Source organism: Pongo pygmaeus, chromosome 6 (assembly GCF_028885625.2).
Source record: "Pongo pygmaeus isolate AG05252 chromosome 6, NHGRI_mPonPyg2-v2.0_pri, whole genome shotgun sequence".
Taxonomy (NCBI): Eukaryota; Metazoa; Chordata; class Mammalia; order Primates; family Hominidae; genus Pongo; species Pongo pygmaeus.
The window spans coordinates 105,795,711-105,819,199 of record NC_072379.2 but is presented as its reverse complement, the minus strand read 5'-3'; the positions used below and the strand labels follow the sequence as shown (position 1 = coordinate 105,819,199).

General features: G+C 38.1%; 1 protein-coding gene across 1 annotated transcript in view; it reads left to right on the top strand.

Annotated features, from left to right (window-relative positions):
* Nucleotides 1-23,489, top strand: part of COG5 (component of oligomeric golgi complex 5) — a 377,356-nt gene that overhangs the window by 328,112 nt on the left and 25,755 nt on the right. Inside the window, exons 17-19 of the mRNA XM_054494192.2 lie at nt 3,257-3,360; nt 15,059-15,296; nt 21,089-21,165. Of these exons, the coding sequence (XP_054350167.1) occupies nt 3,257-3,360; nt 15,059-15,296; nt 21,089-21,165 (419 nt within the window). The remainder of the gene's footprint in view (nt 1-3,256; nt 3,361-15,058; nt 15,297-21,088; nt 21,166-23,489) is intronic.

Genomic DNA, 23,489 nt, shown 5'->3' with positions numbered 1-23,489 from the left:
AAATAAACATTTAACGTTGTAAATTTTCCACTAAGCACTGCAATTTTTCTGTGTTATACTTGTATCTTCATTCAGTTTGAAATATTTTTCTAATTTCCTTTGTGATTTCTTATTTGAGTCATGGATTATTTAGAAATGTGTTTTTAAATTTTCTAATTACTTTTGGGTTCTGCATATATCTTGTTACTGATTTCTAATTTAATTCTGATAACAGAATTAAATGTTGATGGTTTTACCTTTTTTTAAGTAAAAGCAAGTTTATTAAGAAAAGAAACAAAAGAATGGATACTTCATAGGCAGAGCAGCCAAATGATGATTTTTAATGATTATTTTAGATCATCATTTAAAATCTGATGAGTTTAAATTAAATTTTATCATGTGAGTGTGATGGCAAAGAACACTCCTAATTTTCTTTTGCCAGAAATGTATTTCACTTTCATCTTTGAAGGATATTTATACAGAAAATAGAAATATGGGTTTGAAAGATGTTTTTCTCTTAGCACTTAAAATATGTTCCACTGTTTTCTGGCCTCCATGCTTTCTGATAAGAAGACATTACTTATTAAAATTAGTTCCCTTGTATGTAATCTTTTTTTTTTTTTTTTGGCTAGTTTCAAGATTTTCTGTTTGTCTTTGGTTTTCAGCAGTTTATGATGTGCCTAGGCATAGTTCTCATCAAAATTATCCTGTTTGGGATCTGCTGATTTTCCTGAATCTGTAAATTCATGTTTTTCATTATTTTGAGAAGTGTGAGGCCTTTCCCCCCCCCGCCCCCAAGTAGTTTTGCTGCCTCATTCTCTCTCTGCCCCATTATTTTCTTTTCTTACAGGACTCCAGTTACCAGTGTATTAGACGTTTTGCAGTTGTTTCTTAGGTTTAATTATTTTTTAGTATTTTTTCTCTTCTCCAGAGAGATTTCTATTAATTCCGTCTTCAGGTTCATTGACTCTTTCCTCGGTCATCTCTATGTATAATTCTTCTACCAAGCCTATCCAGTCAATTTTACAATTTCAGCTACTATAATTTTTAAGTTTAAATATAACTTTTTTTTTCTTTTACATTTTCACGCACTCTACTGAGATTTCCTATTATTTTATTTATTGTGAGCATATTTTTCCTTGCCTCATTGAGGTTCTTGCCTGATAATTCTAGAGTCTGGTTCATCTCACGGTTAGCATCTCTTGATTGTCTTTTCCCTTGAGAATTGATAAAATTTCCTAGCATTTTATATGTGTAGTAATTTTGAATAAATCCTGAACGCTGAATGTTATGTTGTGTAGAAACAGGATTTTTTTTTTTTTTTTTTACATTTCTTATAAGCGTGTTGGTGATTTTGCTTTACAGGCAATTAGATTGGTTATGCTCAAACTGTGTACTGTCATACCTTCAGTTGGCCACACCTCAATCAGTTCACTTCTTTAAGCCTCAATTGCAAGCCACATTTAGTTTGCTCTGCACATGCATTGTTGATAGTTAGCTGAAGACTCATGCTGAGTTTAAACATAAAATTAGGCGGTCTTCTCTGGCTCTCTCCTTTTCAAGCTCCCTCTCTCACTCTCCAGCAGCTCTGTACCACTGCTGTGGCCTTATAGTTGTACTCCTTTTTGTAGTCTAATTTATCCAGTTTACTATCCAACATGGTTTTTCCTAAATCCAAATCATTAACCACATTTTGTGTATTGCTTAAAACCCATCATTGGTTTCCTGGTACCTTTAGGATAAATTCCTGACTTCTTAGTAACCCTATACAAAGTACACCTCTTGCTGCCTGTCTCTTCCAGGCACTTATACTCTATATATGCTGAATGTCTTGTGGTTTCCCAAGTGCCTCAGCTTTCCCAAACTCCTATGCTTGGGAATCCAAAACTTTTTGAGTGTCAACATGATGCTCAAAGGAAGGTACTCACTGGATGTTTTCAGATTTTGGATTTTGGGTTACTCAACCTGCATAACGTTTTAACTGTTCTCACTAGACTCTGAGCTCCTGTATGGAGGGCAAACTATATGTACATACACACACACACACACACACATACATACAATCCTGTACATTGTATATTTATTTTTACCAGAGATTAAGGGTTATAGATTAGGAATTTAATGATTAAGGGTCCTATATTTTACCTTTGCTCATTGATTTTGATCATTTGTATGAGCCAAAACTATCTATCTTCATTATATTTAATTATCTTTGAAGTGTGTATAATATATTTACATTTTTGATTTTACATGTTTTGAGCCTCAGTCATTATTTTCACACTAAAAGCCCATAACTAAGACCTAGGATTTTACATCAAGTAAATGATGATTTATACCTCCCTGTTGAACAGTTTCCCAACCATGGCACTATCAACATTTTGAGCTGGATAATTCTTTGTTATAGGGGCTGTTCTGTATTCCGTAAGATGTTTAGCAGCATCTTTGTCCTCTACGTACTAGATGCTAGTAACAAACTTGTACCCCCATCCCCAACTGTGACAATGAAAAATGTCTTTAAGCAATACCAAATGTTTCCTGGGGAACAAAACTGCCCACAGTTGAGAATCACTGCTGTAGAACTCTCAACTGAAACCTAATTCATGAAATGCCCAACTGTTGTGCCCTATTAGAAACATTGTACTGGAGCCTACTTGAGGGTAGAAGGTGGGAGCAGGGGAAAGAGCAGAAAAAAATAACTGTTGGGTACTAGGCTTAGTGCCTGGGTGATGAAATAATCTATACTAGAAATCCCCATGACACAACAAACTCCTATATAATAAATCTGCACATGTACCCTTGAACCTAATAGTTAAAAAAAAAAAAAAAAGAATCAATGTCTGTTTATTATATTCACTCTGGTTAAAAGCATATGATGTTGTTCCAATTCTTTTATAATTACTTTTGGTCTTGCCTAACTCTTTTGTGAAACTTAAATGTGTTCATTTGACCTTTACCTCTATTAGTGGAACTACTGTCTTCTTGCGTATGCCTTCCCTTTTTCATGGGCTTATTTAACCACTGAACCTTTTGGAAAAATTAAGAAGGGTGGGGGTGTTGAAATTTGTTAGTGCCATGTTCCACATATTTTAAGCTTTAAAAATCATTACCGACAGTGGTTAGGGAGAGGAGCAGACTTCTGTTAACTTAGTCTGCATTTGATATAATATGAAAACTGTTAGTCACGGTGTTTCTCACATCTCAAATTTCTTTGGGTTGTTTTTCTTTAACCTTGCCTCTTCTTTTTCTTTCTTTCTTTTTTTTTTTTTTTTTTTTTCAGGCTATTCATGCTCTTATGGAAAATGCTGTGCAACCCTTACTCACTTCTGTGGGAGATGCTATAGAGGCCATAATCATCACCATGCATCAAGAAGACTTTTCTGGGTAATTACTTTTAACCAAATTTTTACTAACTTTTACTGCCTTTATTTTGTATTCCCACTTCTATGCTTACTCCCTAAGCTGCCCCCCTGGCATCCAGGGCCTTGTTCCTTTTGTGATGGCATTAGTTTTCAGCCCTCTTCATTACCCATTGTGAGCGCCATTCACAGATTAAAATTTTTCAGTTCTCATTTTCATCACTTCTCTCCTCTTTTTAAAAACTTTTTCTTTATGAACAGTATCGCATTACATGTACATACATTTCTCTCTTATTGAAACATAAAATGAGTCTGTGGAACTTAGCCTGGTACTTCAGGACTTTTGGTAGTTTGTACCCTCTTCCCTTCCCAGGCTTGTCTTTTTCCTTACTTCTCACAAATACCCTCTACTTCAGCCCCTTTGTTACCCCTTGGCATAGGCATGGTATTCCTTGTGTAGAATGCCCTGCCTCTGCCACTGTGCTAGTCCAAATCCTGCTTTGGCTCTGGGGCAAGCTCCAGCCCAACCTCCTCCAAGATTGATTTTTCTTCCTCGGAGGTTATGTGACAATCTAATCTGATCACATCACACCTAGCCACAAACACTATGGCGTTGTTCAAACCTGTTTCATATGTGTCTTGCTCATCCATGTCATAGGTATCCTGAGAATAATAATCATAGTTCCTAATCCAATATTTACAGAAATCTTTTAAAATAGAGTTAAATGGCTTTGGTTCAGTGTATTAGAAAACTGTGGAGCATTTAGAATAGTTATTTGCAAATGCTTGCTGTGATTTTTAAAAAACTTAACCACATTAAAGCCAAACACTCAAATATTAATATGTAGATATGTATTTTATATTCCCAAGTTCATAGTTATTATTTTTGAGCAGTTCTGTTTCTCTTTACATTCTTGTTGTTTTAAAGAATATCTGTTTTATGAAATTTCCATCTACGAGTTTAGCTATTTATAGAAAAATATTGATTATTTCACTGTCCTCTACTTTTTCAAATTATTTATTATTTCATTTACAAAGTTTTTTTATTTTTTTGTAACTTTTATATTAGGTTTGGGGGCACATGTGAAGGGTTGTTACATAGGTAAACATGCGTCATGGAGATTTGTTGTACATATTATTTCATCACGCAGGTATTAATTAAGCCCAGTACCCTGTAGTTATCGTTTCTGCTCCTCTCCCTCTTCCCACCCTCCCCCGTCAAGTAGACCCTAGTGTCTGTTGTTTCCTTCTTTGTGTTCATAAATTCTCATTATTTAGATCCCACTTATAAGTGAGGACACGTAGTATTTGGTTTTCTGTTCCTGCAATAGGTTTAATAGGTTGCTGAGGATAATAGCGTCCAGCTCCATCCATGTTCCCACAAAAGACGGGATCTTGTTATTTTTATGGCTGCATAGTATTCCATGGTGTATATGTACCACAATTTCTTTATCCAGTATGGCATTGATGGGCATTTAGGTTGATTCCATGTCTTTGCTATTGTGAATAGTGCTGCGATGAACATGTGCATGCGTATGTTTTTATGATAGAATGATTTATATTCCTCTGGATATATACCCAGTAATGGGATTGCTGGGTCAAATGGTAGTTCTGCTTTTAGCCCTTTGAGGAATCACCATACTGCTTTCCACAATGGTTGAACTAATTTACACTCCCACCACAGCATATAAGTGTTCCCTTTTCTCTGCAACCTCACCAGCATCTTATTTTTTTGTCTTTTTAATGATAGCCTTTCTGACTGGTGCGAGATGGTATCTCATTGCGGTTTTGATTTGCATTTCTCTAATGATCAGTGGTGTTGAGCATTTTTTCATGTGATTGCTGGCTGCATGTATGTCTTCGTCTTCTTTTGAGAAGTGTCTGTTCATGTCTTTTGCCCACTTTTTAATGGGGTTGTTTGTTTTTCCCTTGTGAATTTGTTTAAGTTCCTTATGGATTCTGGATCTTAGACCTTTGTCAGATGCATAGTTTGCAAATATTTTCTCCCTTTTTGTAGATTGTCTGTTTACTCTGTTGATAATTTCTTTTGCTGTGCAGAAGCTCTTAGGTTTAATTAGATCCCGCTTGGCAATTTTGGCTTTTATTGCGATTGCTTCTGGTGTCTTTGTCATGAAATCTTTGCCTATTCCTTTGTTCAGGATAGTATTGCCTAGGTTGTCTTCCAGGGTTTTTATAGTTTTGGGTTTTACATGTAAGTATTTAATCCATCTTGAGTTGATTTCTGTGTATGGCGTATGGAAGGGGTCTAGTTTCAATCTTCTGTGTATGACTAGCCAGTTAGCCCAGCACCATTTCTTGAATAGGAAATCTTTTCCCCACTGCTTGCTTTTGTCAGCATTGTTGAAGATCAGATGGTCACAGATGTGCGACCTTTTTTCTGGGCTTTCTATTCTGTTCCATTGGTCTATGTGCCTGTTTTTGTACCAGTACCGTTCTGTTTTGGTTATGGTAGCCTTGTAGTTTAGTTTGAAGTCAGGTAACGTGATGTCTCCAGCTTTGTTCTTTTAGCTTAGGATTGCCTTGGCTATTCAGGCTCTCTTGTGGTCCCATATGAATTTTTAAATAGTTTGTTTTTAGTTCTGTGAAGAATATCATTGGTAGTTTGATAGGAATAGCATTGAATCTGAAGATGCTTTGGGCAGTATAGCCATTGTAATGATACTGATTCTTCCTATCCATGAGCATGGGATGTTCTTCCATTTGTTTGTGTCTTCTCTGATTTCTTTGAGCAGTGTTTTGTAGTTCTCATTGTAGAGATCTTTTACCTCCCTGGTTACCTATATTCCTAGATGTTTTATTCTTTTTTGACAATTATGAATGGGATTGCCTTTCTGATTTGGCTTTCAATTTGGCTGTTGGTGATGTATAGGAATGCTAGTGATTTTTGTGCATTGATTTTGTATCCTGCAACTTTGCTGAAGTTGTTTATCAGCTGAAGGAGATTTTGGGCCAAGACTATGGGGTTTTCTAGATATAGAATCATGTCGTCTGCAAACAGAGATAGCTTAATTTCTTCTCTTCCTATTTAGATGCTCTTTATTTCTTCCTCTTGCCTGGTTGCTCTGGCTAGGACCTCCAATACTGTGTTGAATAGAAGTGGTGAGAGAGGGCATCCTTGTCTTGTGCTGGTTTTCAAGGGGAATGCTTCCAGCTTTGGCCCATTCAGTGTAATGTTGGCTGTGGATTTGTCATGGATGGCGCTTATTATTTTGAGGTATGTTCCTTTGATACTTAATTTATTGAGAATTTTTAACATGAAGAAGTGTTAAATTTTATCAGAAGCCTTTTCTGGGTCTATTGAGATAATCATGTGGTTTTTGCCTTTAGCTCTGTTGATGTGATGAATCACATTTACTGATTTGTATATGTTGAACCAATCTCGTGTCCCAAGGATGAAGCCTACTCGATTGGCCTGAAGTTTTCTTTTTTTGCTGTGTCTCTGCCAAGTTTTGGTATCAAGGTGATGCTGGTCTCATAGAATGAGGGTTGGGGAGGAGCCCCTCTTCCTCCATTTTTTGGAATAGTTTCTGTAGGAATGGTACCAGCTCTTCTTTGTACATATGGTAAAATTCGGCTGTGAATCCATCAGGCCTCAGACTTTTTTTAGTTAGTTGGCAATTCATTACTGATTCAATCTCGGAACTCATTATTAGTCTGTTCAGGGAATCAGTTTCCTCCTGGCTCGGTCTTGGAAGGGTGTATGTGTCCAGGAATGTATCCATCTCTTCTAGGTTTTCTACTTTTTGTGTTTAGAGGTGTTCATAGTGGTTTCTGATTTTTTTTTTCCTGTGGGGTCAGTAGTAACATTTTCTTCCTCATCTCTAATTGTGTTTATTTGATATTCTCTCTTTTCTTCTTTATTAGTCTAGCTAATGGCCTATTTTATTAATTTTTTTCAAAAAGCATACTCCTGGATTAATTGATCTTCTGAATGGTTTCATGTCTCTGTTTTCCTCAGTTCAGCTCTGATTTCTGTTACATCTCATCTTCTGCTAACTTTGTTGATTTGTTCTTGCTTTTCTAATTCTTTAAGTTGTAAAGTTAGGTTGTTAATTAGAGATTTTTTGGCTATTTGTTGTCAGCATTTAGTGCTATGAATTTTCCTCTTAACACTGCCTTAGCTGTGTCACAGAGATTGTGATATGTTGTCTCATTGTTCTTGTTATTTTCAAAGAACTTTTTCTTTTTTTTGAGATGGAGTCTTGCTGTGTCATCCAGGCTGGAGTGCAATGGCGTGATCTTGGCTCACTGCTGCCTCCACCTCCTGGGTTCAAGCGATTCTCCCGCCTCAGCCCTCCTGAGTAGCTGGGATTACAGGCCCGCACCACCCCTACCCCAGCTAATCTTTGTATTTTTTTTTTTAGTAGAGACAGGGTTTTGCTATGTTGGCCAGGCTGGTCTCCAACACCTAACCTCAAGGGATCCAGCTGGCTCAGCCTCCCTAAGTGCTGGGATTACAGGCATGAGCCACCAAGCCCAGCCCAAAGAACTTCTTGACTTCTGCCTTAATTTCATGTATTTACCCAAAAGTCATTCAGGAGCAAGTTGTTTAATTTCCATGTAATTGCATGGTTTTGAGGAATTTTCATAGTCTTGACTTCTATTTTTATTGTATTGTGGTCTGAGAGTGTGTTTGGTATGATTGATGTTCTTTTACATTTGTTGAGTATTGTTTTATGTCCAATTATGAGGTCAATATTAGTGTATGTGGCGATGAGAAGAATGTGTATTCTGTTGTTTTGGGATGGAGAGTTCTGTAAAGGTCTATCAGTTGCATTTGGTCCAATGTTGCATTTAGGTCCTGAATATCTTTGTTAATTTTCTGCCTTGATGATCTGTCTAATACTGTCAGTGGAGTGTTGAAATCTCCCACTGTTATTGTGTGGGAGTCTTTGAAGGTCTTTGAGATTTTTTTTTTTTTTTTTTTTTGAGACGGAGTCTCACTCTGTCCCCCAGGTTGGAGTGCAGTGGCATGATCTCGGCTCACTGCAAGCTCTACCTCCTGGGTTCACGCCATTCTCCTGCCTCAGCCTCTTGAGTAGCTGGGACTACAGGCACCTGTCACCATACCCAGCTAATTTTTTGTATGTTTAGTAGAGACGGGGTTTCACTGTGTTAGCCAGGAGGGTCTCAATCTCCTGACCTTGTGATCCATCCGTCTTGGCCTCCCAAGGTGCTGGGACTACAGGCATGAGCCACCGCGCCTGGCCAAGACTTCTTTGAAGGTCTCTAAGAACTTGCTTTACGAATCTGGGTGCTCCTGTGTTGGGTCCATATATATATAAGATTGTTAAATCTTCTTGTTGAATTGAACTCTTACCGTTATGTAATGCCCTTCTTTGTCTTTTTTGATGTTTGTTGGTTTGAAATTTGTTTTGTCTGAAATTAGGACTACAACCTCTGCTTTTTTCTGTTTTTCATTTGCTTGGTATATTTTTCCTCCATCCCTTTATTTTGAGCCTGTGAGTGTCATTACATATGAGATGGGTTTCTAGGGTGATCTCAGTGTTCCTTCCCCAAATCGGAAGCAGCAGAGGAAGGGATCTTAGTAGTGGCTGTGGCCAAGGGTCATTTGCTTGTCTCCTGGGGGCTCCACCCCAGACAGATGCATGTTAGCACTCACTCACTGCAGTCAGCCCAGTGGGGGAGGGTCTGAGCTGTGGGCTTAGCGGGGAATGTCTATGCTGTGGGCCGAAGCCGGGGGTTCTCCTGGTGACAAGCAGTGGGGTGAGGGGCAGGGGGACCTGTGGGAGACAGACTGGTTTCCTCTCCTTGGGTTGACTGCAGCTTGTTGGAGGTGTGGATAAGGTACTTAGGGTCTTTGCTCCTTCATTAATCCAAGGGTGACAAGGGCAGTTCCATTGCAGGGGCAGTGGCAAAGAGGCTCTCAGCTGCCGCTGGAGGCTCTGCCCTTGGAGTTGCCGAGTTGCTACTGGCTTGATAGCTCTGGCTGGGGATGGCTGGAGGCCCAGGCCTGCCCGGTGAAGAGATATGGGAACAGGTACCCATGTAACAGTCTGGCCGCTTTTCCATAGGGCTGCTGCAGTATGCTTGGGGCCCACTCCAGTCCCTAGTAGACTCGGATTTTCCAGTGCTTGGAGTTACCACCGGTGAAAGCACTTTTCTGGGCAGTGGGGGTTCCCCTGGCTCTGTGTTGCTTTTCTTCATTCTCTGTCAGTCAGGTTGTTTCCTGGATTAGTCCCTGAGTACCTGGATGTTTCAGTTGAAGGGGTCTGTTCCTCTCCATGAGAGCCCTGCACACTAGCTGCTTCTAATTGGCCATATTGACCTCTCCCACATGGGAAATGTGGGAAATGTCAAAAGATCAATCTAGGCTGGGCACAGTGGCTTATGCCTGTAATTCCAGCACTTTTGAGAGGCTGAGGCGGGCAGACTGCTTGAGCTCAGGAATTCGGGACCAGCCTAGGCAACATGGCGAAACCCTGTCTCTACAAAAAATACAAAAATTAGCTGGGTGTGGTGGTGTGCATCCGTAGTTCCAGCTATTTGGGGAGCTAAGGCAAGGGGATGGTTTCAGCCTGAAGGAATTGAGGCTGCAGTGAGCCGTAATCATGCCATTGCACTCCGGCATAGATGACAAAGTAAGACCCTGTTTCAAAAAAAGAAAGATCAGTCTCTATTTTAAAAAATATATGAAGCACAGGCTGGGCGCGGTGGCTCACGCCTGTAATCCCAGCACTTTGGGAAGCCGAGAGGGGCGGATCACGAGGTCAGGAGATGGAGACCATCCTGGCTAACACGGTGAAACCTTGTCTCTATGGGTTAGTCTCTACGGCTAAAAAAATTAGCCGGGCGTGGTGGCGGGCACCTGTAGTCCCAGCTACTCAGGAGGCTGAGGCGGGAGAATGGCATGAACCCAGGAGGCGGAGCTTGCAGTGAGCCCAGATCGCGCCCCTGCACTCCAGCCTGGGCGATAGAGTGAGACTCTGTCTCAAAGGAAAAAAAAAAAATTATATATATATATATATATATGTATATATGAAGCACAGAAGGGTAAAGTGAATTCTACCAAAAAAAAAATACTATATTTGGAACTCAATATGAATAGGACTATATAACTGCTGATTACCAATATTTGAGAGGAAATAGTTTTTGTTCAAAAGTGATCTGAAGTGTCCCAGTTAGATCAATCATGAATGCCTCTCAGAAGGGAGCCAAAACAAGCTGATTTTCGAAGGCTTATTCTATAATAACAGTGGTCACATACTTTTAATTTAATTGGTGAGCTGCAACTAGTGCCTATAGATAACACATTAGACATTAACAGCTGAAAGTTAGTTCCCAAATAGATATGTTTTTACTAATTTGCTTAAATACTAGCGAGCCAAACTGTTTCTTCAACTGATAGGTTGCCATGAGTATGAAGCATTATTTTAAGGTGCCTAACATTGTCCTTATTTTTTTTCCCAGTTGCTTTGGTGACTCCATTTCAGCTCAGTGTATACAACAGTCATTTGAGATTCATGTATACAGCAGTCAGTTGAGAGTCCAGTGAAAGTTATTCATATATAGCAGTACAGGCATATGGAGCACTGCTGCTTTTATTTAAAGTATTGCCCCCATGGCAGTAATTTTCCTACTTTGTAGAATCTTGTGATTAGTAATTCTGTAATGTCATGTCATTTCATGTATATATGGCTTATGTGAAATATGAGGTGGAGTTGGATTAGTCAAGAAGCAGGAATTGCCTTTATTTTAGGGCCAGCCCCCAGAGATAACAATTAGAAAAACAATAGTGAAAGCCTGACCCTTCAAGCGCTCCATACCTATTCCTAGGTAAAAGGAATAAAGTTTACCTTCAAGTCCAACTTATATGTAGTAGGGTTGCAGACTCCCCTGCTATTTAAAGAGTAATCATGGGCTGGGCATGGTGGCTCACGCCTGTAATCCCAGCACTTTCGGAGGCTAAGGCAGGCTGATCACTTGAGGTCAAGAGTTCGAGACCAGCCTGGCCAACATGGTGAAACCCTGTCTCTACCAAAAATACAAAAATTAGCCCGGCGTGGTGGCAGGCAGCTATAATCCAAGCTACTGGGGAGGCTGAGTCAGGAGAATCGCTTGAACCCTGGAGGCGGAGGTTGCAGTGAGCCAAGATCGAGCCACTGCACTCCATCCAGCCTGAGCGACAGAGTGAGATCCTGTCTCAAATAAATAAATAAATAAATAAGTAAAGAGTAATCATCAACATGGTTTCTTGGTATTTGAAATTTATTTTAAAAGATTGATGTGTTTGTTTCCAAATTAGACAAAGTTTAAAATGTAAATATCTGATTGACATAGAACATTGATTAAAATTGTTGCAGTCAATGTAAAGTGACTCATATCTGATTACAGTTTTGAGTAGGGAAGGGAAGGCAGTGAAAGAAGAACTCCACATTATTGAAGTGATAGATGAGCCCCTTTGTGGAAGGGAGAGCACTCACACAAAAGGTTAGTGGCATGAAGATTAACATTCACTTCTCAGTTATGCGTATGTTTAATTCTTCTATTTATATATATTTGGCCACAAACCAAGTCTGAACAAATTAAAGAGAGCTGAAATCGAGTATCTTTTCTAATGACAATGGTATGAAACTAGACATCAATAATAGGAGAAATCTTCGAAATTTCACAAATGTGTGGAACTTAAACCACATGCTCCTGAACAACCAATGGATCAAAGGAGAAATCAAAAATATCTTGGGACAAATGAAAATGGAAACAAAATGCATTTTGTTTAAACAAGTAAAATATCTATGCACTGAAAACTATAAAACATTAATGAAAGAAATCAACAAAGACACAAATAAATGGAAACATATTCTGTGTTCATGAATTGAAAGAATATCGTTAAAAGGTCCATACTACCCAAACCAGCCTTCAGATTTAATGCAATGTCTACCAAAATTCCAATGTCATTTTTCACAGAAATAGAAAAAAATAATCCTAAAATTCATATGGAACTACCAAAATCTCTGAATAGCCAAGGCAATCTTGAGCAAAAATAAAGCTAGAGGTATCACACTACCTAATTTTAAACTATATTACAGAGCTACATGATTAAAATGGCATGGTGCGCTGGCATTGACCAATGAAACAGAACAGAGAGCCCAGAAATGAGCTCACACATTTACAGTCAATTGATTTTCGACAGAGGTGCCAGGAACACTCAATGGAATAAGGACAGTTCCTTCAATAAATATGTATTAGTTAAACTGGATATCCAGATGCAGAAGAATGAAATTGGACCCTTATCTCACACCATATGTGAAAATAGATTAAAAACTTAAATGTAACACCTGAAACTAAAACAAATTTAAGAAAACAGGAAAATCTGAGCAATAATTTTTTGGATTTGATCCCAAGAGCTCAGACTACAAAGCAAAAATAGACAAATGTGATTACATTTATCTAAAAAGCTTCTGAACAGCAAAGAAAACAAGTGGAGTGACAACCTATGGATTGGGGAAAATACTTACAAGCCATACATCTGATACGGGGATTAACATCCAAAATATATAAGCAACTCAAATCAATAACAAGAAAACAACCTGATTTAAACATAGGCAAAGGACCTGAACAGACATTTCTCAAAAGAAGACATACAAATGGCCAACAGATATGTGAAAAAACATTCAACATCACTAATCATCAGGGGAATGCAAATTAAAACCACAATGAGATTTCACCTCACACCTGTCAGAATTGACTTATCAAAAAGATGAAAGATACCGAGTGTGAAAGATGATGTACAGAAAAGGGAACCCTTGTATACTGTGGTTGGAGTGTAAATTAGGCAGCCATTATGGAAAACTGTAAGGACGTTTCTCAAAAAACTAAAAACAGAACTACCACATGATCCAGCAGTCCCACTTCTGGGTACATAACCTAAGAACTTGAAATCAGTATGTCAAAAAGATATACGCACTTCCATGTTCATTGCAGCATTACTTACAATGGCGAAGTTATGGAATCAATCTAAATGTCCACCAACATTTAGATTGATAAATGGATAAAGAAAATGTGGTATACATACACAATGGAATACCATCCAGCCTTCAGAAAGACAGGAATTCTGTTAATTGCAACAACATAGATGAACCTAGAGAACATTATGCTAAGTGAAGTAAGCCAGACACAGAAAGACAAATACCACATGACCTCACATATCTGTTGTCTAAAACAACCGAATGCATAGAAACAGAGAGTAGAATGGCAGTTAGCAGCTATGGGGTGGAGGGAATAGAGAGATGCTTCATAGGGTACAAAGTTGCAGTTAGGAGGAATAAATGATACGTATTTAAGGTGATGAGTATGCTGATTACCTTGATTCAGTCATTACACACTGTATACATATAACATTACTGTGTATCCCCTTATTATATATTATTATAATTCATCAAAAATAAACATTAAAAAATGAGATAGATTGGCACCATTTTCAGAGAGGGAGGCTTCTTTTATTTGTTTGTTTTTGCAGCCTGGCCTTGTGGAGTGACAAACCTAGAGTAAAGCTAGGCTATGCAGTTGTCTGAATCTGGCAAAACCAAACCCCACATGAAGATGGCCATCATTTACTAAGGCTCCCCTGTACCCAAGCGCCACTCCACCATGTGATGATACTGCAAACAAAAATGTTCCACCATACACCCTTCAGCAGCCTTGCTGCTGTTGGCACAGTCTTATACCTGTATGAAATCCCTTCCTGCTGGAACATAGGCCTACTTTTTCTATCTCTATCTGCTTCTGAAACTGACGGACCTCTGGTTGGCATCCTATTTATAGTAACCACTGGTGTATTTGAAGATAATTAAGTTCAACTCCTTCTCTTGCCCTAAGCATTTTAGTCATATCTGTTGTTCTTCTGTAGACCATCACCAGTTTCTCTACGTCATTCTCAGAATATGGAAACACTTAACTTGCTTTTTGAAAAAGATTCAGCATGATGTAGCCAGTGATCTCATTTATTAGAAAATATCAGGTGTTAGCTAGTTTTGGTATATCTCTTTCCTATAAATATTTCACATTCTTTTAATATATTCTTTAAAGAGCAATTATAAACATTTATAAATTATAAATAGTATTTCATGGAGCATCAGCTGGTATCATTTGTTGATCCAAATTAAAGCCTTTCCAAACCTCATCATCTAGAGGAAAAAATTGCATGCCATGTGTACTGTTACATAACCATTTCCACAGTCAGAATTCTGTTGGACTGATCTGATTAAATAGCACAAGAGCAGAGAGATCTTTGCCAAGAATTTGTATAGGGAAAGCAGCATTTTCTGCCATTGCAAAGTATAAAATGCTATTTCAGGATCCATTATTGATACATTCAGTTACCAGGCAAAACATGTGAGTGGATGGAGAGTTGAGAGGCTGGGAGGGACCTTGAGAGGCCAGAGAGTAGCACTTGTATGATTCATCCAAGACAGACAGTTGTCTATTTCATTCTTAATAATCTTTAGGTAAATGGATTCTAAAATTCTTTCAGTAATCCTCCTGACATCTAAACCACTTTTTAAAATGTAATTTTTAAACATTGTTTTCTGCTAACACTTATCAAAAAGTAATTAATGTCTTTTATACCATTAAGGGAAAAGAAAGGATTGAAATAGCAGCATTGGTGGGGAGAGGAGTACAAAATCAAAGAGTGTGATTTAGTGCATCGGTGCTGAAAAGGGCTGCTTTTTCTTTTACAGGTCATTATCCAGCTCAGGAAAACCTGATGTTCCTTGTTCTCTGTACATGAAGGAGCTACAAGGTTTCATTGCCAGAGTTATGAGTGACTATTTTAAACACTTTGAATGCTTGGATTTTGTCTTTGACAACACTGAGGCTATTGCCCAAAGAGCCATTGAACTTTTTATCCGCCATGCCAGTCTCATAAGACCTCTTGGTGAAGGTGGGAAAATGCGACTTGCTGCTGATTTTGCACAGGTACATTGATGAATTACTACAAAAGAAAAAATGTTTTGGCCTCAGTATTATCTATTAAATGAAAGAATGTGTTTTCATTAGTGTTTTTAAAGAGTTGCAGCACAAAGAAAAGTAAGCCCACTTAAGCATAAATAGTTAAAAAAAAAGGGAGAGTTTAAAGATACTTTTATACCAGATATATTTTTCTTTGTATTTAACAAAATAATTATCCGTCTCTTTGGTATTTCAAGGTTAAGGTGAAATAGCTTATTCCACAGGAAAGCAGCACTCCCCATTTTTACTTAATATGGGATTTTCTCACTATTTTACTGTCCCAATAGGTCAAACCTTGCTGACCAATAATGTAGGCAACGAAATCATATTTCACACAGTGAAAAGAGACCGTTTGTTGCCATGTCACCATTCCGAGGCAGTGTTCCCATTCCTTTAAATGCACAGTGGGCCAGGTAGACATAGAGTCTGATTATTTGTTCTCTCTCTATCAGGTAGAGTACAGTTCTTCTCTGTGGCTATCCTTGAAATCATTTCAAGCTATCTGATGTGTGTGAGAGATAGAATGACATTAAAATAGCAAAACATTATCAGCTCTTATAGAAAGCCTTTTCTTTGTCCTTTAGACAGATTTTTTAAAGCCTTTCAGTAAGCAATGAAGAAAAACCCCAAACATGCTTTCATTAAAAGATTCAGAAACAAAGATGATTGTTATTTTTGTATAGCATACCAAGGGTAAAATCTTTTTTTTTTTTTTTTTTTTTTTTGAGACGGAGTCTTGCTCTGTCGCCCAGGTTGGAGTGCAGTGGCACGATCTCGGCTCACTGCAACCTCCGCCTCCCGGGTTCGAGTGATTCCTCTGCCTCAGCCTCCCGAGTAGCTGGAACTACAGGCACGTGCCACCGCGCCCGGGTAATTTTTGTATTTTTGGTACAGACAGGGTTTAACCATATTGGCCAAGCTGGTCTCAAACTCCTGACCTCGTGATCCACCCGCCTTGGCCTCCCAAAGTGTTGGGATTACAGGTGTGAGCCACCACACCCGGCTGGGTAAAATCATTTTTAAGCCTTTCAAAGCTGTTAGCTTTACTAGTCTAAATAGCTACTGAAATGAATTCTTCATGGCAATTTGCCAGATCCTCCCCACTTATAAAGATAAATGTTAATGTCAGTATTTATTCTTGTGTGTATCCGGGAGTGTGTCTTGCTTCATTATTTCTACATGGAGGAAAGGACCTGGACAGACTGCTTGTATCAAGTCAGTGGTTGTCAGGTGCTCCCTCAGACTTGATCCACTTTCAAAAAAGGAACAGGTAACATGAACCTAAACTTTCAAGAGCCTGTTTCATTGCAAATTGACTGATGCAGCAGTTAGTCATTTTCATCTCCAAATAATATTCCTGGGGCCATTAGACCGTAGAAATAAGCCTTCATTTGGAAAATATGTTTGTAGTAGCCACAGCATAAAAACAGAGATTAAATGTTACCATTAATATGGCTCTTTTTACCTTTTACATTTTATGAACTTCATTCTTAGGCACCCGTACATTTTACTTTGTTTTACAGGTACACTTTGCTTAAAGAAAATTATTTGTAAATAGTGTCTTATTTGTCTGTTACTGGGGTTCCAGATTGCTTATTAAAAACCTGGTGATGTACTAGAACCTCCTCTTATTTGTTTAAAAAAAAAAGTGTAAACTATACTCAGATGGTCTCTGTTCTCCTCTTCCCCTTTCCTTCTTAATTTTGTTTTTCTTTTTGTGTCATCTTCTTTCCCTGGGCTCTCTCCCCTACCAGCTTATTTGCATTCTGCTCCAGCTGGTTCTTGAGTCACTTTCCTGGAGGCAGCACTTCAAGTCCAATTAGAGTGGCAGCCGAGCAGGAGATGGCCAAAACGAGAGTGCTGTAGGAGAGAGGCTTGTTTTTGTTTTTTATTTTAATATGTTCCCTTATGGGTCCTGAAAGATGGAAAGTATTGTCCTTTAACCCTTGCTACTGCAGCTAACACCTGCTCAAAATGCATAGCATCCAGAGGCAGGGGTGAGCTTCCACCTTCCAAAAAACTGCATTATTCAAAATGTTATTTGGCATCCTTTTTTCTTAAGACATGTTGTCTAATAAGCCAAACTTTTCTGGGTCCCTTCCCTTAAGGTAAATTAAACTCATCAGTCATTATTACTAACTTATGCTCAAAAGCCTCTGTTTTCTGTTTTTTAAACATAGAAGAAGCATTTACACACACAGCATTTACTCACTGTTAAGCCCTGCAATGACATTTGGTTGCAGCAGGCAGTGTGGTATTGAAAAGCAGATTCCTTTGTTCACCCCTGTACAGTGTGTCCCAGTTTCAAAACATCCTGGCACTCACCTTGGGGATGGCTCCAGTCCTGTGGATCATGGGTACAGAAAAGACAGGTGGAAGCACTACCATAATTAATCATATCTGTGATCATTATCTTTAGCAAATACTGTTCTACTGTTATGTCATGGTCTCCCCCACCCACTTTTTAAATTAAAATTTGAATTTCAAGGTTTTATTTCATTTGGTTTGGTTTCTTGCCACAATTGCAATTATGTGTTGTACCTCAGCTTTTAGCATCACATTTGGTTGAAAGTGTTTTTCGGGGGTCAGTCAAAACATTTAAATAGCATTACCCTAACATTTATATTCATGACAGGCATCAACTGGGGACTAGAGGGCTTTTCAACTGCCTTATTATTGAAAGTTCTATCAATTCATATTCAAAATTAAACAAAGCCATTGAGGTCACTGAAATCAAAAATACACAAATACTCAATGGGTTTAAAAACTGTTCTTGTGATAAAAGTGCCTGCCATTCTAGCCTAAATAACAAAAAGAGAAAGCTCAAGAAGGGATCTATAGACCAGGTTTGGGAATACTAGTTATTTGCCATAAAGTCCAATTGCAAAGACACATAATGACGTATTTTCAGGATTTCTTTAAGAATCCTAACTTCTCCTCACTGGCACCAGTGCAGGAAAGAGAAAGTAGTTGCAGGGTGCCATCTGGAGGGATCATGGTGAGGGAAGTACCTGACATCCAGCCCCCTTAGGAATCCAGGTCATGGGCATGAGGTGGTTTCCTACAGGTAATTAATTCCCCACTGTGACCACATGGTCTCAGTGCCTACACTGATCACACAGCAGTTCTGAAATCACTAAGCCTGTCCACGACACTGGGGTTCTGCTGATTCTGAATCTCTTTGGGATCTTGCCCACAGTGTCCTCTGAAGCACATACTCCCCCTCCACCCCTCAGTCTATTTTCTTAACTGAAGGAAAGAGTGGCTATTGAAGTTGGTATTAAATTATTTAGTGGTACTTCTAACAATTTCTATTTATAGGTCTTCTGGTTCCCTTTAAGCATACATTTATATCTATTTCACTTTGTGCCTAAAAATATTAATTTAGAAAAGAAAACAAGACAATCAAAATTCTAATTTTTGTTCTAATTCCTATTGCCTTTTCTTCTCCTGAACAGTGTCAGGGCAGGAGTGCCCTAGGAGTATCCAAAGAAGTCCTGTGGTTAACCAAATGTCTGTGGTAGGGAAGGAACAGCTATGTAATTAGTTCACCGTGCCTGCAGCTGACCGCTCATTCTCTCCAAACGGGGGCTGGAAAGAAGCAGTTGCACATGCCACTTTTGTATCCACTGCTAATGGCAGAGTCACCTCCTCTTACCACAACACTCTTGCCCTTTAAAACATGGCCTTTATTGTTTAATGGAATTCTGGAAGAAGAAAATGATTTACAATATCCTAGAGGTCCTTTATGGATAAAAAAATTTTATTTTAAACATTAAACATTTTGAAATTGTCCTGCGGCACAGAAATCTTTTGCATAATCATACATTTTACAGCCATTCGAGGTCATATTTTCTCATATCGTAACTTTTTCCTAGCCATTTATTTGTTTTAACATTTGGTCCTGCTCAAGTGCTAAGGCAAAGGTTTTCTTTGAAGACAGTGATTCCACTAGAATAGTTGAGAAATTGACAAAAACACTTCATGAAAAATATATAATTTCAGTATGTAAAAAACCATTATATAGAGAGAGTTAGGTATTTGAATGGAATTATATCAAAGATACAATGATAATCACATTTTTCCTTTGTGCTCAGTGTAAAGTAAGTGACACATATGGAAAGAAAACAGAAATTCCTACCCAGTGAATAAATGAAACAGGTTCCAAAGAACAGCCTATCACCTACTATCTTTTGAGTTGGGCACACTGGCTCACAGCTGTTCTGTTTTGCATTGTTGGCAAGAATCCTTTTTCTTCCTTACATTTTTATCTTTATATTTATTTATGATTCTTCATTTTATAGTTTCCCAACCATATAAGGTTTCCTTCTAGGACATACAGTATGCAATCCATGTCTTTAATGTGTTATGAGAGAAATTAACCTGGTTACTGTTCATCCTCAAGACCATCCCAAGGAAGCTTCTCCAACTCTCTCTTGACACTGAGGTCATAAGTTTGACATAGCATTTATCATTTTGCTTAATAAGAATCATTATGTGTGTATGTATGTATGTATGTTTATATATGTGTATATGTGGACATATACACAAATACTTTTGATTTTGTTGATAATAATCATATTGTTTGAATAAATAAATATCCCCTTTTTCATTAAATTTGAGAATTTAGTGAAGGCAAGACAGTCTAATCATCTAATCATCTTATCCTCATATCTAGCTTGGTACCCAGCACTAAGGCAGTCAAATGTTTCTCAAATGAGTGATCGATTGGGTCTCTATAGTGTACCCATGGCAAGGAGATTTTAAGCAATTTTTTGTAAGGGTGGCCAGCAGGACAGAAGCCTTACATCATATGTGCTTCTTGAAGAAAGGTGCTGTACTATCAGGGAGCAGCCTATTCTCAACCATTTTCTAAACCATTCTTTACCAGGGTGCTATTTATAGCAAGAGTGGAGAAGCAGTCTATCACCTGAGTAGCACATATGCAAAAAGTTTACATATGCACTTGGTAGAAAAGAACAGGTAACCTAATTAATGACAAGTAGAATTTCCAGTCAAAGGAGGAAAATAAAGAGAAGTGAAACCAAGATTTGTTAAATTCTTGAGTTAGGTAGCATATTAATTCATTAATAATTGAAAAGAGAAAAAATTTTTAAACACTGGTAATAATTGCTGACAATTAACAGCACTTCTTATATGCTATGCACATAAAGCTTTGTGGAATTATCTTTTAATTTGCATTATTCTATTAAGTAGGTATTATTATCTCCATTTTATAGATGAGAGACCTGAGACTTAAAGAGGTTAAGTAACTTGTCCAGGGTCACAAACTAGTAACTAGTATCAGCATTTGGAATGCTGATATAGATGTGCTACTAAAAGCTCCAGAGTTAGTCCTTTTAATTACTTAAGCCACACTGACTGATAAAAATTGTCATCATTTATATTGAATGTAAAAAGACTTGTAATGCCTAAAGTATAGGCATGCAGTCTTGAAAATTTTCCTTTTCTTTATTTTTCAATGGATAAATGATATAAACTTTTTCCTTTTATATAACAAAAAAATTTTTTTTTATTTTCGTGAAGGAATTGTCTCATCTTGGGCCGTCTTAGTAAATAAATGCAAAAATTATGTAAGTGCTTTCCTTTTAATAAATTTAGTTGGCCTTCACAACTTGCCTTACAGTCCAGATAAAATTAAGTTTACTGCAAGCTACAACTTTCTGTGATCCGGGTCTTTCCCAAATTCCCCTAATGATTCCGACATTACAACAATGGAGTATCTTTTAATATTTCAGATGGAGTTGGCTGTGGGTCCATTCTGTAGACGAGTATCTGATTTAGGAAAGTCCTATCGGATGCTGAGATCGTTCAGGTAAGACCGAATTCTTTGTTCATACATTCATATCCTCCAGGCAAATAAATCCTTTCTGTGCAGGTTGAACTTCATAAAATTGCCAATATTCAACCATTTTTGATCTACAACAATGACAATTTCATGATTCATCTTAGAAAGTATTCAAATCAGAAACCCATATAGATATTTATGCAATGACTAATAAATTAGAGGGTATGTGTATTTTCTTAGTCACAGTTCACAAGATGAAGCTGGTAAATTATACTTTTCTTAGGGAGAATTTTTTTTTTTTTTAGCTTCCCATTCTTATAGAAATGTAATACTAGGCAATTCATAATTATATAGACAAGTTTTTCTGAAATGTTCATTTGTTCATTTATCATTTTTAACCCAGTCTCCTTCTAACAGGTCATAAGTTACATTCCAAGATATAGATGTGATAAAACTATTAAATGAAGTATTAAAAGAATCAAGTTCATGGCTGAGCACGGTGACTCATGCCTATAATCCCAGCACTTTGGGAGGCCGAGGCGGGTGGATCACCTGAGGTCAAGGAGATCAAGACCATCCTGGCCAACATGGTGAAACTCTGTCTCCACTAAAAATACAAAAATTAGCTGGGCATGGTGGTGTGCACCTGTAGTTCCAGCTACTGGGGAGGCTGAGGCAGGAGAATCGCTTGAAGCAGGGAGTCAGAGGTTGCAGTGAGCCGAGATCACGCCAGTGCACCCCAGCCTGGCGACAGAGTGAGACTCCGTCTCAAAAAAAAACCAAAAAAACAAAAAAAACAGAAGAATCTAGTTCAATGATGAAATGCAGAGAATGACTATAAATGTAATAGGTAACTTAGCCTAATGCAGTTGAGCACAAAATTTAGTATTGAGCGGAGAAATCACTTTACAAAGAAACACAAGAGTGGATTCATATTCATGATCTAACAGAATACCAGTATAATGGAGAGAAAAGTCCTTGTCAGTGCTGAACACTTAAATTTTTTTCAGTTCAGATTTTAAGGAACATTGAATTACATTGAGTAATGACTGGGGTCTTTACTAGCTGATTTTTAGAAGAGAAGGAGATGTTATTCATATGGCTGTTTATTTAGTAAACCAGAACTTTGTAAGTTTTTTACATCATAGCACAAACAGAAGAAGAAATTTTCTTTTGTTTTTTGAGATGGAGTCTTGCTCTGTCACCAGGCTGGAGTGCAGTGGCAGTCTCGGCTCACTGCAACCTCCACCTCCCGGGTTCAAGTGATTCTCCTGTCTCTGCCTCCTGAGTAGCTGGTATTACAGGAACACGCCACCACACTCAGCTAATTTTTGTATTTTTAGTATAGACGTGGTTTCACCATGTTGGCCAGGATGGTCTCGATCTCCTCTCCTCGTGATCTGCCTGCCTCGGCCTCCCAAAGTGCCGAGATTACAGGCGTGAGCCACTGCGCCTAGCCGAAGAAGATATTTTCATTTAAAAAGGTGGCCAACCCTAAGGGCTGAGGGGATCAACATAATGTTTTGTGACCACAGTATACCAGATGCGAGGCCTTTATATAAACTGTCCATAATATCCAAGAGCATAATGGTTGAAGATTTCTCAATAAGGATAAGATAACAGAGTACAGGTATGCAGCTTTCTAAAAACCAACTCAGTACTGGAAACTAGAGGATCAATAAGCAGTATGTCCTTTAAATGATCGCTTTGCTCTCTTATGTCATCAAGCTTTGGTAGTAGAAACTTCTGGTGGAATATAAGAAATATAAGAATCCAATATTGTTGATTGAGAATGAATCCGTATATTTTACCTTGCCTGTTTGTAATTAGCACAGCCCTTTTTTTTTTTTTTAATGGCAACACAAGAGTCTGGATTTTATTTTTTCTCAAATGAAAGATCACTGCCCATCTGTACAGAGATGAGTTTTAGGAAAACTTAAAGTGAGATCACAAATGCTTTCAGATACTTTCTTTGGATCAGCTCAAATCTTTTTAAAACTGTTTAAGTATTTTGTTGAAGCTATAGAGTTCTGCACTACCAAACATGGGTGAGTTGAAGGATGATGAGGTCCTGAGGTTGCCAATCCATTGGTCATCTGTTTGTACCATAAAAGTTACTTTACTAAAACCCCCCCTGTACAGTCATCTACTCTGAGTAAGATGGTAACACAGCAATCCTAGCTGGGTAATAAAATGTTGCCCTGGCTGGCTGAGTCAGTTAACATACTGGAGGATATTAACCATCTAGTTATTGAAAAAGGTATGAGAAAAGCTGTGATTTAGCATTGCTATAGGAAGATTTGGCTTTTTTTTTTTTTTTTTTTTTTTTTGAGACAGGGTGTCACTCTGTC